At 32.6% G+C, this 19794-nt stretch overlaps 1 protein-coding gene and 1 long non-coding RNA gene across 4 annotated transcripts in view; one reads left to right on the top strand and one right to left on the bottom strand.

The window, feature by feature from the left end:
• The first annotated feature begins 328 nt into the window (after positions 1–328).
• Positions 329–6089, top strand: LOC149774265 (uncharacterized). The gene is made up of 3 exons (XR_016416918.1): positions 329–693; positions 3131–3233; positions 4403–6089. It is a non-coding gene; the product is annotated as an uncharacterized LOC149774265 (long non-coding RNA).
• Positions 6090–14518: 8429 nt separating this feature from the next.
• Positions 14519–19794, bottom strand: part of LOC149774264 (uncharacterized) — a 74180-nt gene continuing 68904 nt past the window's right edge. For all 3 annotated transcript variants that reach the window (XM_089945594.1, XM_089945595.1, XM_089945593.1), the window contains exons 9-10: positions 19668–19718; positions 14519–16865 (exon numbers count right to left, since the gene is read on the bottom strand). In XM_089945594.1, the coding sequence (XP_089801720.1) occupies positions 16621–16865; positions 19668–19718 (296 nt within the window). In that variant the 3' untranslated portion in view covers positions 14519–16620. The remainder of the gene's footprint in view (positions 16866–19667; positions 19719–19794) is intronic.

The following is a 19794-nucleotide window of genomic DNA, read 5'->3' as shown; positions in this document are numbered from 1 at the left end:
AATGTGTTTATCCTCACGCATTTGGTGAGTTGGAGGACTATTTTATTTTCTAAGGGATGAGGAGTTGGTAAAAGCCGCATAACAGGTAAAATATGTATTCAACGTTGCAGCGCATCATTGGATATGTAGCAAATCATAACATAGTCTACCTCTGTTTTTGTTTTTAATTGCAAACATATTTGCAATAATCAATATTTGTTCGATGATAGTTAACAGATAGTCATGCTTGCTTGTTTTCTCAGTATTGTTTAACATAAATTTAAAATGTTAAAGTTAATGTAAAACCAGCAATAGGAAAAAGATAACCATTAATGCACAACCCTGCGTAATTTGCTTTGTTTGCCATCATTGTTTATTTTCGTGATTAATTGTTGCAATTAAAGTGATATTTTAGGACATGCTACATCCATTGTTTATCGTTCTTTTTAGATGGCCCAGATGAAGTAATCTTAAAAACTTCGGACAATAAAACAAAAGTTTATCAATTTACGTCCACGACCGTCTTCTGTTTTGCTGACTGCTTCACGCCATGTATATATCGATGGACTCTCTCATATACAGACAAAGTTATAGAATGTGCCGAACTGACACTTGTCAATGTGACATATAATGGTAGTCTCACATGCCATGCCGCAAATCCTATAAATATGAATGCTACAATTTATGAGACCATTGATAATATGGCGAAGCCAGGTAAGAGATAGCATTTTAAATTTATTTTCTGTAAATGTTGTTCATTTATGGAGATTTACACGAAGATAATTATATATATCTGTATATCTATCTATCAATATATATATCTATATTTATATATATGTATCTATCCTACTACCTTTATATTTATTTACCTATCTATATCTATCTCTCTCTCTCTCTCTCTCTCTCTCTCTCTCTCTCTCTCTCTCTCTCTATATATATATATATATATATATATATATATATATATATATATATATATATATATATATATATATATATATATATATATATATATATATATATATATATATATATATATTTATTTATTTATTATTTATTTATTTATTTATTCATTTATTTATTTATATATCTATTGTTACGAATCTATGGTAACATACAAAATCAATTAGTTTTTTAAAACTTAACAATTAATTTGATTATTAAAATAACAAATGAAACATGTGAGACGAACTTACAGTATAATAAAATGAATCAAAATTAGTCCTTCAAAGTTCTATGAAAGTCCGAAACGAATGAAAGGTCCCTTGTAATTTACAATACCGGAAATGAACAGGTCCTCAAGAATTATGACGTCATCAAGATGGTGTAATCTATAATTCTTTCGAAAAATTTATAACAGTTGCAGAATACTCTCTTGAATTCAAACAAAGAGTACTTTTCATCACCACTGAACAGTCCAGAAAATGCTTTTTATCTCTCGAAAAAAATTTAAGTACAACATAAAATACATCTGTAGACTTACGCCAAGACCATCAAATTGTGAATGACTCCTAAAATCGAAAAAAAATTGATTGCTTTAAGCTTTTCCGTACATACACCGTATTGTGAGACTGTAGTATGCGATATACCCAAGGTAACAAAATATACTACTGATTTTTGATAAACTAACTATATTCACATGACCTCCAACAACCAATGGACATCCAAAGAATTAGTAGGAAAAATCGATATTCCATTAGTCATTAAGACAATACTTCATAGGCGCCATTTTAAGTCTTATTATTACGATCAATATTGTAAATTGACAGCATGTACAGTACGTGAACAACTATTTCTGAATCCTATGTAGTTTGCATTTTTAACAGAGGGAATGTATAGCAAAAAATATTTTATAGCGTTTACGATCATGAAAAAAAAATTTACGAAAATTAAATTCAATTTTAACCGGAAGTTATAGAAAATGTAGATATACATTGCAATATATGCATACATACATATATATATACATACACACACATATATATATATATATATATATATATATATATATATATATATATATATATATATATATATATATATATATATATATATAGCACTGATTATTCGAGGTGAGATCACTAAATGTTAATATGAGAAATTCGATTTTGAAGGAAGATATCACTTGTTTCCAGAGACATTATCTGTTATCTTCGTGAGTCTTGAAAGCATTATCATTAATTAGCGATACATCACGACATTATAACAGTATTACATTTGCCACAGACAGCAAGAGAGCACTTAATCAGATTCGTATTCATATGAAATTCTAAGAAACAAAATTAGAATAACACACCGCAGACAACCAGTTCATATGTATTGAACGACACAAAGTCTGGACCAATCATCAGGGAAAATTATTCAGTTACCAAGGGCTCTTACATGAAACAACTTTTTCCAAGGAGGACATTCATCAAACGACAAAAATCAATAGCCGAAGACGAGGATATAGAAACTTCTATCATAGGTAGGAAAGCATATTCTGTCCATATATTTTGATATAAATCGATTGGCTCAAAGTCATTTACAGAACAGAATATACATCAAGGAATAAAAAGGTGCTATACGTAAAATATAATTTCGTCGAGAGAGGTTTCAAATGCAAAAGCTAATATTTTAATTTAAATTTTCGGTCTAAGATTTAGTTCAAAATATTTGCTGAATAAAATAAAAATAATGACGATGCAATTTAATTTCAACACCATCTGACAGAAATAATACATCAAAATATGATGTGAAGACTGGTTAAAAAATATAAAAGCCGTAAACAAATATTTGTCCGAACCACACCAAGAACAAAAACAGAAACTTCGAACAGACGAACCTAATTTTTCTTAATGTTAACATGGTGGATTGTAACATCTGCATATACATGAGTACATATTCTTGTGCAATATTGTAAATAAAATTATATTGAATCATATGTGTATGATAAAGACATAGTGGACATAGCGAGGTCAAAATTCGACCTAAATATTACTCTTGTATTTCTGTATTTTCTAATATAAATGATCTATTATGCGACATCACTCAATACTAGTGTGTGATAGAAGTGTATAAAACTAAGCTTTTTATAGGAATATATCATGATATTCACCTATCCATGCGCATCTTTGTTGTTGTTTTCTAACAAAACCAAAATCTATTTCAGACAATCCACCGATTCGTTGCCTGCTACAAGTTATTCCAGGCATTGGATGAATTGGGGTTATTGCTTCTGTTGTTTGCATTTTACGGAAGAAATATATACCCTGGTACTTAAAATTGTTCTCTTTTCTAAGCATGACACAAACATTCTACATGTAATAACATTACATTGTTTTATAATAAATGTGTTTTTAGACATATAGTTCTAAATATATATACGATTCTTTATACCGATCACTTGTTAAATAGTGACTCTGAACATCTGAACATGCAATAACCAATCAAGTTCGGCAAAGAAAGGATAAATAAAATTCATGTTTCTTAATTGATCTAGTACACGTCTGAAAGTGAGATCATTGTCAAGAGACTTGCGTAAATGCATTACTTTAATCGATTAAATACCATCTGCGATTGAATTACATCAACTGGAAAGGTGACTCGCACCACGAATTCAAATACATGTTGACTATTAAAATGTTACCAAAACAAACTTGCTAGATGACAGTGTTCAATTCAGTGTAGGATACCTTTAAATAAATCATATAAGGTCTAGACTAATGGGATTAACAAATGAAATCATATTGTTTAGGAATACCATGATTCGACACATTTATAAGGAAGGTTTATTGTGGAAAGTATATGAAACCCGAATAGAGGGCCTTTTTAAAGGTCATTATTATGTCATTGTTGTACGGATATATATTTCAGAATTTTACATCTTGCTTTGCTAAACTTATATTTAGTCACGTGTCACAGTATGTGTTCGTGTGAGAAAGAGAGATAGAGTGAATATCTGTACTATTTCAAGAAAGATCAATCACTGCTGGTTAATGGTGTGCTGATGCAAATTAACTAAAACTTTCATATATATAGTTAACTGCTTCTTAAATCATAGTTCCTTAAATAATATAACTAGTTTAATTAGTACTTCTTATCCCATGGAACTCACTTAGATGAGGAAGTATATCTCACAACGTGACTGATCTGTTCATTATGGAAGGATTTGATAATGGCTTTAGTCCGGAATAATATATGCTAGTATGAATCATTCATACGCGTATCAGATTGGTACAGTTTTTAATAATGCTTTTAAATGTTTATTTCAATCTTACGTATCAAATAATGACGATACAATATAATTCTTATTTCTATCCAGGAATGCCCTTTTAATGACAAGAAATGTAATTGCTGATTCATTTATAAAGTTTCCACGTTTCACTTTCGATCCCGATTAATGTTATGGCAATCAAATTCCTTGAATTATTTTCTTTTTCAGCTCACGTGTAATCCGAGTATCAAACAATGCTATAAATGCACATTCTAATATAGGAGAAAGCCACCAAGAGGAAACCTTATCGGGACATTACTGGACAATTGTGACTAACGTAAGAGGATAATTTCGCACTGCCCTTAATGTTAATGTGGAACTCATAGAGTACGTCGATCCATGTACGAACATAACTCCAAGACACCACTTTTCTGAAGAGACGGACGTATATTCCATTTCTTTAATTTCAGATCCCGTGAAAATGGACACAAGCTGTTCAGATTCTGTAAAAAGTGAAGGATATATTAATCCTGTTCCTTCAGGTCCCGGAAAATTCAATGAATGTGTCAATCCAAGATGGTCACATCCCGTTGATTGCAACGAATACATATATCCTGTTCCTTCAGATCCGTTTGAACTTGATGGATATACTAATCCTACTCGAGACAATGGTGCACCCGATGTTCAAATCCCTTCACTTCCATGGAAACATGATGAAAATACCACATTTGGTCCTGCAGATCCAGTGGAAAGTGATAAAAACTTTGATTATATTCCTTCCGAGAACATAGAGTCTGATAGATATATCGATAATATTCCTTCAGATTCAATTGATTTTATTGGGGATGTCGATCCCAATAAGCCAGATACGATATTACACGATATACATATCGATCCAAATATTTCTGATCCCTGATATTCCGATAATTAATGGAATCAATTTGTTTGGATAATGTGGGGTTTAAGACTACATCATTTCAGTAACCAATTTCACATTGAGGAAGACTTGATACCTACATATCATTGGAATTTGCCTTGCCAAATGTCATTATATGGCTGGTCACAAAGTCCTCAACTTTGCAGCTGTGTCAAAAGTTGTGATTTTCTGATCTAGGACGTTCTTAGAAGATTTTGTATTCTTATGCATCATTAGATTCGGGTTTACATTGGGTACCATTTGATTTTAGTATAACAAGACACGTAAGAAAAGAAAACAAAATGACCAGTTACCTTTACAAAACGTAGCATTAAATTGATCTGAAAAACATATATTACATAAGGACATTGAAATTTAGATTGGTATTGGAACTGATTTCGTTGTTAAAAATAGTTAACAAGTAACATATTATAGCAACAACAAATGGAACTTGGAAGTGTGACTCAGATAAACGTTTGATACATAAAAGCTTCGATTATACATACGCCAATTATCTGTGATAGTCTGTGGTACTGGGTGGAATGGAGAGAAAATTAAAAACATATATGTAATTTACTATCTTTATAAACGACAATTTCGACTTCATTATAGAAGCAACACTGTATAATAAACTGATATCAACAACATATTTTACATACATCAAGGACATCTTATTAATGTACTAAGAATTAGATGAAGTTGACTAACTGGATTTTAGCCAATAGTCGGCACCAAATTTCATTATAAAAAGCCATCAAAATCGCTTTTGATGAATATGCAAAACTCTTTGGAGTAGTGATTGACTCTCAACGAAATGTTAGCAACTAGGTATCCAACAACTGTCAAAACACGGCAAGACACTGAACTATTTTGAAACATTTCAGCCACTAACTGTTGTCTGATACTTAGCTAAATATAAATAAATGTCTTATAAAGTTAATCTTCAATTACTGCACGCTTGTGCGTCATTTATGTAGAAAATACACATCTGGCAGATTGGAATTGGTACTAAACTGTTTTTTCTATTATATATATATATATATATATATATATATATATATATATATATATATATATATATATATATATATATATATATATATATATATATGTATGTGTGTGTGTGTGTGTGTGTGTGTGTGTGTGTGTGTGTGTGTGTAATGTTCTGTAACTTTTGTATTAATAATTAGTTAAATGTCTTTGTCCGGTGTGTTTTGTATATATTGCCTAATAATTGATCAGGTGGTTACCGCAGAAATGTCATATTTTATATGATGACTTGTTTTTTTTATTTTTGCGTTTCGATTGCATGCATTATATACTGTTGCATTATATAGCAAATAATGTGATGAATGGCCCTTGGCCTGTACATTCATTAATTCATACATACAAACATACGTACATACATACATACAAACATACATACATACATGCATACATACATACATACATACATACATACATCATACATACATACATGCATGCATGCATGCATGCATACATACATACATACATACATACATACATACATACATACATACATACATACATACATACATGAAACTATGAAAAACATAGCGTCGTTGATGATATGACCCTGTACACGCATAACTGTGAGGAACATATTTCATTATTAATTTATCTGTTTGACTAATTCCACAAGGCCTGCCTCACAGAGAGACCCAACAAGCGTAGTATAACATATTTTAACTTGAATGTTTATGACATCTAATCATCAGGTCTGGGCAGTTAAAACCCACCCTGAAAAATTGATGCTCCTAAATCAGAAGCCAAAACACAAATTTGGTCGTTCTTTGTGCTCACAGGGTTTTGTTTACACGAATCGTTTTCCAAATTTCGCCTCTGTAACTAGGTTACAGCTATTCGTAAACATGAAATGGCAACCCAATACAGTTTCTTGTGGTAAATGGGATGAATGAGATTTTAACGGATATTACTGGACAATTGGGTGGTACGAGAATTTCAAAGCCTCCAGAACTAAATAAATCATTGGTATTCAGAATGAACATATATGTCTAACACGGATCAGAAACAGTTTTGCTACAGTACATAGAGGGGAAGAGTTACCCATTGCTTATGCAAGGACGGTGTTACTCGGCTTGTTTTCGTTTTTATCATTTTCAAATTACTGAGTAAAATTCACACCATTGTGCACGAGCACTGTGCGTGCAATGTTAAGCACGATTACCTTAAGCTCTCTGGCTGTTGATTTAACCAAAACAAAGATACTTATAAAGTTGTTGCTGTTATTGGGCATGCCGCCATTTTCCAGCACATGACAGACTACTCATGGCCGCCAGTAAAACTGGTGGAAGAAATACCAAGATAAATCTCGTGAAGAACCGCCAACCTTTGGGAAACTACTGGCAAGATTTCTCACTTACCTATATTTTGCTGTAAAGTTTTACGGATGGCTTCCTGACACCCAAATATGAGTTCAATGTAAAATGCCTTACAGCCTGTGTGCCAAACCAATACATGTGTTTATTGTATATATAAAATTCCTTAAACCTATAACCTTCACGGATTGTTTCCTGAACAAACAAACAAAAAAATGCCCTGCAAATTATCTTATAGTGGTCTCAGCCCAACCAAGCCAGTAACTGACCGGTTGTTGAAAAATATATATTCCAAAGGGAAAGATGCATGTGCAATATAAAATACAATATTGTTTATGCTATCGATGTTATGTGATATAATTGCTGGTTATATTGAACGTTCGAGTATTTTGTCACTAAGTTTTAAAGTAAGTCCGACTTTTTTCATGTAACACACTGCTATCATATAAACTATAGCTGTTCGAAGATAGTCTTGTTTAACCGGAGAGACCCATTGAAGTCAGTTATGCGCTGTATGCATTGAAGGATGAGTTACGTTAGAGTTGTTATATAAAGTTGGTCTATACTGATGGGACACAGATTCATGGGTTAACCATCCGATCATAATAACACTCCAGTGCAATAGTTCTAATTAAACGATATGATAACATCAGTACTAATTACACGATATGATATGTAACGAAGCAAATGCATGTCTTGATCCACAACGTATATCCCTACATTTATACATACCCGTTTCTCATGTACTACAGGGCTCAATTCATTATATATTTAACTTAGTTTGGATTGGGAGTCTTATAACTCTGTGGGTTTACGTGTAACCTGTCTGTTTCTGTGTTTGATGAGATTGGCTAGGAGGACTTAAACGTGAGGGACCAATATATCAGGACCTATGGGTCTTCAGAAAATACGGAGGCTCTACAGGGAACCTTCCACATACTGGGAGGGGTGTGCCATACCTAGTGGTTATGTGACCACTGGACAAGAAATGTGTAACCGGACGGTCAACAAAGCATACACGTTTGATTTTGTTTATCCATGTTCAATATCACAATACGAATGAAATCAATCATTTAGTATCATTATGAGTGATAATAAGTATTACATATATCCTTTTTCTGGAAGATATTTGTTGATATTTTTGTACGTATTTTATACTTTGATACTCTTAGTGATAGTCAAAACATTGATTATATGTGTGAGCGAATTCTAAACATTCATGATCTATGACGATAGATCCATAAGTCAGTCATATTTTGTTTATAAGTTCAATATATTCATTCTGATTGATTACTCGCTTAAGTTACGTGTCTTAATTAGTTCCAGTAAGGAATGATATCATTTTCATTATATCAGTTCTTTGGCACGGTGCGCACCATTCTCTAAATGCCATTGATGGGTTTATGCGCACGAGTATGGTGTCAGATTCATTTTCCATTAAATTGCCTTATAAATACAAATCTCATTCACAAAGTTGCTTCCTGAATCTTTGTTAAATCGAATTACAATCTAGCTTCATCCTGTTACACATATTTGTTACGTTTGTACAAATAGTAGCTGAAGTTGAAACTTAACGTATCATCAAATTGGTACATACATTATAATTAGTAAGACAAGAAAATAAACACCGCGTGTAGTTTGCTGAATATATTCGCGCCTTACATCACTGTTGACGTGTATGTAAAGATGCTGGTTTTATTTCCTTAGTTTTCTTTAACTAGCACTTTTTAACGGAAGAAACGTAGTTGCACATTTCTACGCACTTATAAACAACTCATGAATGTCAGCGGATAAGTGTCCAGCATAACGTGCTACAAGGGTACATAACTTACATCATTGAATTGATGTTCGTGAAAGAACGTAATAAGAGTTTCTGAAATAAATTTTAACATATAAAATAACATGTTTTAAAAGCTGACTCCTGGACAGAATGACTTGTTGAGCAAACACATTACAGAAATTAAAGAGGTTTTGTCCTTTTGTGTTTTGTTTTGATCTAGGCTGTTTTGCTGGTGGTGGTGGTGGATTAGCTTGTCAATATAATATGTGACACTGTATAAACAACGATATTGAGCATATAGGGAGGGAAAAGACATATTAGAAACCGCTTGAAATTTTGTTGTAAGAGTTGAATTTTTTTCTTCTCCCTCTCTCGATCTTTCTCCCACCGTTTGTTTTTTGCATAATCATTATTGGGATATTGTCTGTTTTGCACATCTATTTGTCTATATGTATAAAAACCACATCCACAGCAATTATATTCTTTATATAGTTGTATATATAATCTGCCTACCCAAATCCACCACTCTTGTTATGTTCGTGTACGGTTAAGTGCTCCAAAACATGCGACAAATTAGCACACTCATAGTAAGTACAACTAATGTATGGTAACATAATGTAAACGTATTATAGTTTCTAAGATCCATGGAATGAAGCACCTATCCATATACTAATGTAAATACGAAGTTTTGTATAGACAAAACAGGTCACAAGATATTGTCGGACTCAAGCACTGCAAAGCATAAATACAATTTGTTATTGTGTTTTCTTGCTTCTCTTCGTGTTCGTTTTTGTTTTCTGTTATGCAACAAGGCTGTTGAATACAAAAAGAAAAGTAATTTTTGGGCTGGCAGAACAGCAACCAAATACAGTGTATTCAGGTCCTTTATATTTTGTTCTCCGTAAGGACAGAACATGCTGCAATATTTACGCGACAAGAAAAAAATATCAAGCCGGCTTATATTCGTGAAAATAGGACCTCATACAACCAATATGAGCGTAAGCAGAGATATATATGGTGGCGCTCTGCAGTTTCGTATTTTGCATAGGGTTAGGATTTTGAAGAAAAATAATTTCTCCGGCTTTTCTCACTGGTTATACTGACTATATAAAAAAGACCTTGTATATCTTAGGTATAATTCAAAGAACCTTTAATTCCCTTTATTTTGGTGTATGATTGATAGGTGTAATATGGGTTATAGATTATACAGCTTGGCTTTACTCTAGATGTGCAAGTTTCAAAAAAGTGTTAGCTCCACTTGGTCATTTTCACATCCTGAACTTCAGAGGTAAATTGAATGAAAAAAAGAGCCGATAACATTTTTTTTTACATATTATATATTTGGTAATTCATTCATAGCACTTTCAGAAGCTGGTATTGTCTAGTCTAGCACTATTCATTTTCCCTGTTTTAATAGCTGATATGGATAGCGTACACTAGACTAATTCAGGCTGATTTTTTTAGCACAAGGGAGCAGACAATTTAGTTAGCAGTGTGTTTAAATCATGTATAATTTTAAAAAGTACAATATCCAAAGCAAAAAATATCATCCACATTACATTAATGTAGCATAGAGGTATGCCAACATTCCCTCCATTGTGCATGTTTTAAATGCAGACAACTTCACCGTACATACGTCACTCTCACAAAATTTAATGATAACTGGTGAGCGTCCCCTATGCACAAGCAATACTATTCCCTAAACCATTAGTTTATGGTGGTGATGAGGGCTATGATATTTAAAACAATAATAATAATAATATAATAATAATAATAATAATAATAATAATAATAATAATAATAATAATAATAATGATAATAATAATAATAAAATTATGTTATGCCTAACTTGTCTCTGCATTGTAATTCATTTTTACAAGCAATCAAAAAGTAACCGATATGCGAACAACGACTCGTATAAGGTCGTCAAAGAATGGCTTTCTTTCACACTGTATTTCAATTTCAACATATATATTCTCGCTGACCTGAAGTTCGTTATATATATATATTATCATCATGTTGAATGTGAAGACGACACGAAGGTATTCATCGAATATCTGAGAGGGAGACTGATTCCATTGAAATTGAATATTCTTGCAAGATTACAAAAGAGAGATCATGAGAGTGTTATCTAATGTTATGATGTAAAATGAAGATAGAGACAGAGATTCAACCAAGATAGAACATTGAAAGCAATTAAATATAATTTATGTTCAGATAGCAGCATTAAGAATTACTCCTTTGAAATGGTGGAACATACGACTCATTCATGTCATAGGTAAGATATCAAAAAGTAACAAAGGTCTATAGATAAATCACTGAAAATCATTGATATACCGGCTGACACATGTGAATAGATGTGGCAAAATAAATAGAGATGAATACTCAAAATTAACGAACACTCACATCCGATTTTAGTTATGTTACGCACATATTTAATATCCGACGGCCATTATATGATTCAAACACTAGATATATTGAATTTTAGCTACATTATTCCCAATACCTAGAAAATGTATGTTAATTTTTCATATGAATCCTGATTTCGAAATGCAAGCGGAAGCAGAGTTTCATCTGTGGTGCATTTGTATAATATCTGCAGCTGAGGTCTATGTATTTAATTTACTTATCAGATAAATGACATGTTGCTTCTGTTCACTATTGCCTCAGTAGAAACGCATGAGCATTAACCAGCTGTGTATATTTGTATATAGTTACTGATGTTTTATTCTGCTTAATTCACATTATATCTAGGCCACGGTCTCCGAGATTTTGCTAAGGATCAATATATTTGCAAACTTACTCTTGAATAATTAAGTGTAATAATTATTTGGATGCTTTATTGATGTGTTTCTTATAAGGTCACGAAATCCTAAATAACAACTGTGCTACCGAATATGACCGTGTGTACTCAGACATTGCTTTTAAATTCATCATTTTGGCTTTCACCATATATCGCATAGATGTTCTTGTAGATGTTATAAGCCAGAGTTGGGGTACATATACAAGTACTTTAGAAACCAACCAATAATTCAGAGAATGAAAACAAAAATACAATACAAAAAAAAATCATAAACAATGAAGAGGAAAATGATTGAAGAAAAACAGGTAACACAAACAAAAACAGGAAAAGAGCGAATAGAAAGAAGAGGAAACAGCGAGAATAAATAGGATGAAAGAAGACAAAGTTGGAGAATCTGGAAGAAGAGATGAAAAGATAACAGAAGAAAGGGGGGAAACGAAGGAAGACACAGGAGAAAAGGCAAGCATAAAGGAGGAATTTGCATAAAGAAGATAGATGAAGAAGACAAGGAGAAATAAGATGCAAGAAGTAGAAGAACAAAAGAGGCAAAAAAATGCCGCAAAGGAAGCAGAAGAAAGATGTTGTAGTAGTAGGGTGTAACGAAATTTGTCAGGATAAGATAGGCTATACATGGCAGCCAGTGTAACTTGTGGAGGACGAACCCTGGAAAACCCTGAGAAGAACCACTGAGCCACTAAAAGCTACAGGCAAGCTTTCTCACGAAGCTACTTTAGCAGAACCTGAAATTCGAACCCACGCAAACAGAGGTGTGATGGCAATGAGTACTTGTATTGATTTATAATTTAAAACCTGATTATGCACATTGGGACCTTAACGCCGTTATCATCTGCGCCTTTCATTCCAAACGGACGTTTTCAGTGCAAAGGACGGCCCGTATGTCAGTCATTTCCAGTTCCTGAAGAAGTCCATTTTCAGCCATGGGGTGTATGCACAACTACACACGTGCGTACGTAGAAGGAAAATACTGTCGTCTTCTTTCGACATTTGCAATGTAGAATCAAGCAAAGGAAATGAATGAGAATTAAAATTTGCGTTTTACGTGGATTTAACAAGTGGTGTAATATCTATGTGCAAGTGTGCAAATGATATGACTATAAAACTCTCAACATTATGGTAATTTACCGAATTATCCAGCAGTTAGCGAATATGATGAACTACGTCGCAATATTGTCAGAGAAAATGAACTCGCTAATACTGTACGCAACATGGCGCTCTGTTAGTATGAAAAATCCGTTAAGCATGAAGACGCAACAAATGACAGAGTCATGACCATTCTGGTCAGTTCAGGTTAGAAATTATAAATCAAGGAATAAGAATTGACTAAGTTATGTGCACTATTTATCACATTAAAGGTTGCCGTTATTTAAATTGTTGGGGCGGGGTACAAACAAAAGGTAAGGTATATTCAGACTACAGAAGAAAAATGGCAAAGTTGTATGCCAAACTTATTTTGATTATGGCTAAAATCGGACAATTTACGATGACATAAAGGGTATAAACTTCTTCTATGACATCTTTTACAAGAAAGCACCATATGTGGTGCTCCCACAATAGGTGTGAGAGCACATGACTTTTAACAGGTAATGTTGATGTTCCAATACATTACTTATGTGGATTGAGAAGTAATTTATATCCTTTAAGAACTGAAATAGATGACAAAAACACTAGGCATGAGAAAAAATAAATACATTTAAAATTTCGTATTTACAAATATTATCTTCTTCAGTCAAACAGCAAATTTAATGAGTTTGATAAGATCGTACAGTCAAGAGATAAACAACATTACGGTTACTTTCATTATATTTTATGTCAAAATCTTTTTATTCAACACAAGAAACACATTGCCCTATATCAAATGTTATATTAAGTTCTAGTGAATTATTTTTGTCTCTTTTTAAAGGAGGACAACATGAAAACTTGTATTCTATTTAAAGATTTGTAGCTTTGCACGATCACACAGACAAAACTATCTCACTGAAACCAGTTTAGTTGGGTTTGTTGAGTTTCCCATTGCATCATCTACGCTAGCATAATCGTCAACCTGAAGCAGAATAGTAATGTCTTTGCATTTGTAACCATTATTTTAATCTATCACAATAATGTATCACATTCTCCGTATATTCCCTACCTTATCATTTAATCCAGTACTTCATATTGTACAGAAGAGTTCCGTAGAAGATGATGTTGTATTCAAATAAGTTACTATGTTTACTAAAATAATTTTAGAAGCTATTATATATGTAAAAAGATACTCATTCACCAAATAAACTAGATCTTTCTTGAAAGGAAAGCTTCACAGGTTGCATTGATTTAATAGATTCAGCTTAGCAGCAAACTAGATTTAACTGAAATTATATATAACACGAGCTAGTGTCCAATGGTCAACTTTAATTAATGATATTTGATTGAAATGTATCTGTTTATTTCTTTAAAACATAAACTAGATAGATGCAGAAGACAGACAAATGATAAATAAACTTTATTGTCTTCATCAAAATATATAATGCTCACACAATGAGCCAAGATGCATCATAATTAACGAAACAGTAATTTCGTATTTCATGATATGCAAAGAAAAACGAATTTCAATGGCTTTACTTTGAGACTATTTCATCCTCATATGGAGAAACGACTTCCTAAATCTTACAACGTGAATCAAATTGTCAGATTATCAAATAATATGTCGAAAAACCAAAACTTGTATAAAAAGTACACTAAGGGATAAAATTATCATGCGCTATTTTTCGCATTCCCAACGTATTCAAAACGATTAATAAGAGAGATATATACCTTGACACGACGAAATTAAGTTTAGAATTTTTTTAGGTTTCTGAATGTTTATAGCATTTTTTTATTTTTCTACTTGTAAGTCAGAAAATTAAATATATGGAGTACAGTAGAGAAATTAATACATCAATATAAATACAATATCAATACAACACATGTGATTTAAAATGTTTCTGTTGTAAAAGTCATATGAGTCATCCATGTGTTCAGCAACGACTGTCTCAGTAGAATGGGTGTAATTTTTAGAATTTGATTATACATAAGTACATACACCAAAGTCAATATTGAAGCAGGATGCCAGTTTTGGACGTGATCAAAACAAAAATTTGGTAGGGTACAATCGGAATTGAATCTAGCTCGTACGCATTTTGAGAAGCAAATTCGTACTACCGTATAGTGTGATTTTAATCTCAACGTGCTCTATTTCTTACACAATTTAGCATCTGACCACAATTATTGTAAAAGTCAAAAGCGATCGATACATTTATTCTGGAAGTTTCTTCGTGATAGAGTACGGAGCGTTCAATAATCAGAACTGAATAAAAACTGGCAAAACAAAAAAGTATTGAATCATAAAACAACAATTTATAAGATGGCATACACGACCTATATGACTTTCAATATACTATATTCATTATATATACCTTGCAAAATAACAAAAAATGATTTCCGGTACATACACAGCAACGGGAAAAAATGAAAACAATATTATCTGAAAAACGACTTCAATTCAAAGCTTGAATATATATCCTAGCTATTATGCATGATTTTATTATTTAAAATATTATGATTCTCGGGTATAAAAATATTACATCATTTGGTACCCAATAATACATAAACCACACCTCTAATTAATGTGTTACATCGCATGAGAATTGAAATGGAATATAATGTTGGAAACTTTTTTGATATCAAAGCATTGATTACAGATATTATGTTATTCATATTTTGATAGGTCCAAATATACAATAAATGTAGGATGGCATTTCAGCATTAAAAGAAAATAAAATTTAAAACAATTAAATAAATCTTGGCAATATCAAGATTTGCTTATTTACAAATATACAAATAAAGTTAGAACGGCATTATGCCACTAGAGAGATCAAAGCGGCTCTGTTACGCATGGTTTCCACCTGTTCCCTCCATTTCGTAGTTATTTTATCCATTCCTGCTCCAGGGGGTGATTATTTTTATACACAGGAGATGTGTACATATTTAGTCCACACAAATATGAATTTTCTTCTTCATTTTCTTTTCCAAACACTTATTTATAAGAATTAAAAAGTGATTCCTCAAATATAATGAAAATACTTATATTGTGCAGGTTTATACAAATAATTTCATATAAAACATACGGAATTCGTTGTTAAATCCTTTATACATAAAACATGTTTTGGACGTGATCAGAATTCTTGCATATAAATATCAAAGAAAAAACTAATCGAATTTAACATAACGCCTGTATGACACCATGTCAATTAACCAGACAATATGCTTAAACTACTACAGTTGGCCAACACATGGTTATATACATTATGTATAGGGATCTAAGATTTATTTCTTTTCTCAGGTTTAAAATTTTGCAAATATTCAATCTGACACACGTTGAACTAGAAGTAATAACAAGAGAGGAATTTACATGCTGAGAAAGATTATCCTCTATGTATCACTATGATCACACTGAATATTTCTTTATTTATCTTTAAATGGATGATACAATCTCAATTGTTTAGATTCATATACAATCCAGGGTGACCTGACCGGTATTGGAACCTATCTTCATTCAAAACGAATATTCATTTTCTCCGTTATTGTTGCTCTACAAACTGGACACACATTTAAAGTAATACTGCATTTGGTACAGGTTGCCATATGTGAACAAGGCATAAAACATACACTCATTCTGCTGGCAAAGCAGATTTTACACATGGCAGCGTAACGCAGTTCCAGGACCTCTTTAACTTTTTCTGGATCGGTGCCGGCTTGATGCTCAGTTATTGACTCTTCTATCTCATATTCTGATTCTACAAAGGAGGTAAAAAGATAAGCAAGACTTTAACGATGAAACAAACTAGCCTTAAATCTTAATTTTGTTAACAAAGCTCAAACATTCCAGCGAATACATGCGTACCAATTTTGTTCTAGCAAGTATGAATGTAACGTAGCAGCTTATTAAACATGCATAAGATATACAAGAAATACCAGTGAGTTAATAACTTAAAGAAAGTCCATTGTTACCCCATGTAATATAATACGACTAGTGTTAAAGCAACATTTGACTGAGAACCCATTCCATCTCCCGTCACAACTTGTACAGAATAACAGATGCAATACTCGCGACATGAATTTTTAATTCTGAATTTTACGTGTGGTTCTGGACAAAGGATATACTAGATTAAGAAAACTGAGTTGCATTAGATCTAGTGGGCACCCTCTCAATATCAATAGGCTCCGTCAGATGATTTTAATTTTGTTTTGCGGATTTTAGTAGCAGTGCCATGGAAATCGACACATTAATCAACACAGGAGAGGCATCCAACAACGTATGCACATCCATAGCTAGTGCCAATTTAATATATGTACAAAACCATAATAGCATTACTTGTGGTGTGTATGTGTGGTTTAACTCGGAATAGAAACAGATGCCTGCTCCTATATTTGGTTTGAAAGCAGGTAATTCTCCTCGCTGAGGTAGACCAATGGCACAGGCAGATATTTTTTTAAAACTTTCTTGAAAATAAATGCAGGTTAATTTTAAGTGGTTTGTTTGGCAAGACCGCTTTCGTTCACAATTAAAATTGTAAGATGATAGCCGTAATGGTCTAGGTTTAGGAAAATGGCGCTTTGGGAAAACTGTTGACACTTATTATTTCATTCGTTAGATTCGAAACCAATTGCGGTGGGTCTTGAGGCCAAACAGTTGACAAACACGTGTGCAAGCAAATCAAGTGGCGAGCATGTTATCTTCTGGGATCGATTGTTATGCATACGTTTGAATTGCATGTCGAATTCATAATGTTCATCTTGCTCTACAAGCCCTTATGGGGTTTCATTTTAAAGACATTGTTATGGATCTAGTTTGACTTGCATCAAGAATTCCAAGAGATTATTCGTAGGGGATTTTAATAGGGTTTTATTAAAAAGAATGTATAAGTTCAGCGGAAACCATTACCCGATTACTTTACATTGTAACATTGCGGAGATGATGCACACACATTAAAATAATATTGCGTTCATATGTTTCAGTGGCGACCTGTTCATAAGGACCTGGTAACATGCTCAACATGTTCAATGGTTTCAAACTCAGAATACGCTACAGCCGAATATTCGCTGTTATTTGTGATTTGCGTTGGGACAAGTCCATTATCCTTTTTTACCATACTGGTATTATGTATATATTGGTCGATACAATATACAGGATACACATAATGATGTCGCCAAGTTTGGAAGCCTTAAAAGCTTCTTGGTGGTCGACATATATTGTTGTGCACTAATCTGTGGCCCTTTGGCAGCATCCATGTTATGAATAAAAGCTTTTCACTCTCAGCATATTGGGACCTGCAGAAAGGTGCCCTAACATCGCTCAATGCACCATCGGCAAATATCTATGTATGTATATATATATATATATATATATATATATATATATATATATATATATATATATATATATATATATATATTGTGAGAGCTTTCTTGACTTGGTTTGGAGACAACTCAGATCCATTCATAACCCAATGTGTGTTCATATTTAAATATAAGATTGTTGAAGGGCAAAAGACACACCAATACCACTAGTAGTCAATAAACTGTAGCTTAGATGTTGGGATCTGCCACTTCGATGTGCAAAATGATCATGTTGTGTGCTTTGAGCTCCACTTTTAGGCGAGAGCATTTATGTATACAACATGACTATCTTTACAGCACACATATAATATACCGTACAAGAGTGAAAGTTTCTTTTCAATATGATGTTGCATGTTTAACATGGAGAATATATTACTTGCAGTTGACAATTTATTGAGTATTGGGCCTTCAAAAAGTAAGAAGAGTACAACTATTCAGTTTGGTATGTGAATATACAACTTATAGTCACATTATGTTGACACAAGTTGCAAGAATTTATTATCCCTTCATAAAATATTAATTATTGAAAATGCTAATTACTTACGAAGACATTTGTCTTAAATACACAACGGTAATTCAGTACGCAAATTATTGATATCTATATTAATTTAATGTCTGAGTCGGTGACTGATGGAATTCATTGAAAGCACCACCATCATTTCATGTTTTAAATGGGAAAGTATCACTTTAAGACACGTTTACCAGCAGAAATGACACAAACGTCTAATGTTGCTAATGTAGTACATAATTATAAATTCACTATTACTTGTGTGTGTAATAAAGTCAATTACAGGAGTGAAATTAAGTTTATTTTCTCGTTTGATCCTGGCTTCTGCATTTATCACAGGCTTACCAACAAACGACTTCCCTGTTTAACTTACTTTATGCCTGTAAGCTTTAACATTCTTCAAAGTGAACGAGTATACTATTTTGTAAGAATATATACATCATTAATCAACATTTGTTCTCAAAATCGCAAATCAAAGAAATATAGCTCAGCCAAACTGCACAAGCACTATCATATACACCATGTAATGGGATTAATATTATGAAATAGAGCTTACATGAAATTGAATGGTGTTTTCTCCACAGTACTCGTCCCAAATTCGTAGAGCCAAACGTGTTTGGCTGAACAGGTGGAAGGTTACATATGGGTATGATATAAACCATGAATCTCTTAAAATAGAAAACAATTTTACCTGATGATTGGGTTGCAGCCTGATGTGTTGCCAACTTCGGAGCAATTTCTTCTGGAAAGACATATCATGATATGTTATTTTCCGATGTGGTATACCTGATTAATGGAGCAATAAATGATCACATATT

Source organism: Sinohyriopsis cumingii, unplaced genomic scaffold (genome assembly GCF_028554795.1).
Source record: "Sinohyriopsis cumingii isolate HCF-2022 unplaced genomic scaffold, ASM2855479v2 utg000360l, whole genome shotgun sequence".
NCBI lineage: Eukaryota > Metazoa > Mollusca > Bivalvia > Unionida > Unionidae > Sinohyriopsis > Sinohyriopsis cumingii.
Note: the sequence above shows the minus strand (reverse complement) of the source record. Positions and strands in the feature narration are given on the sequence as shown.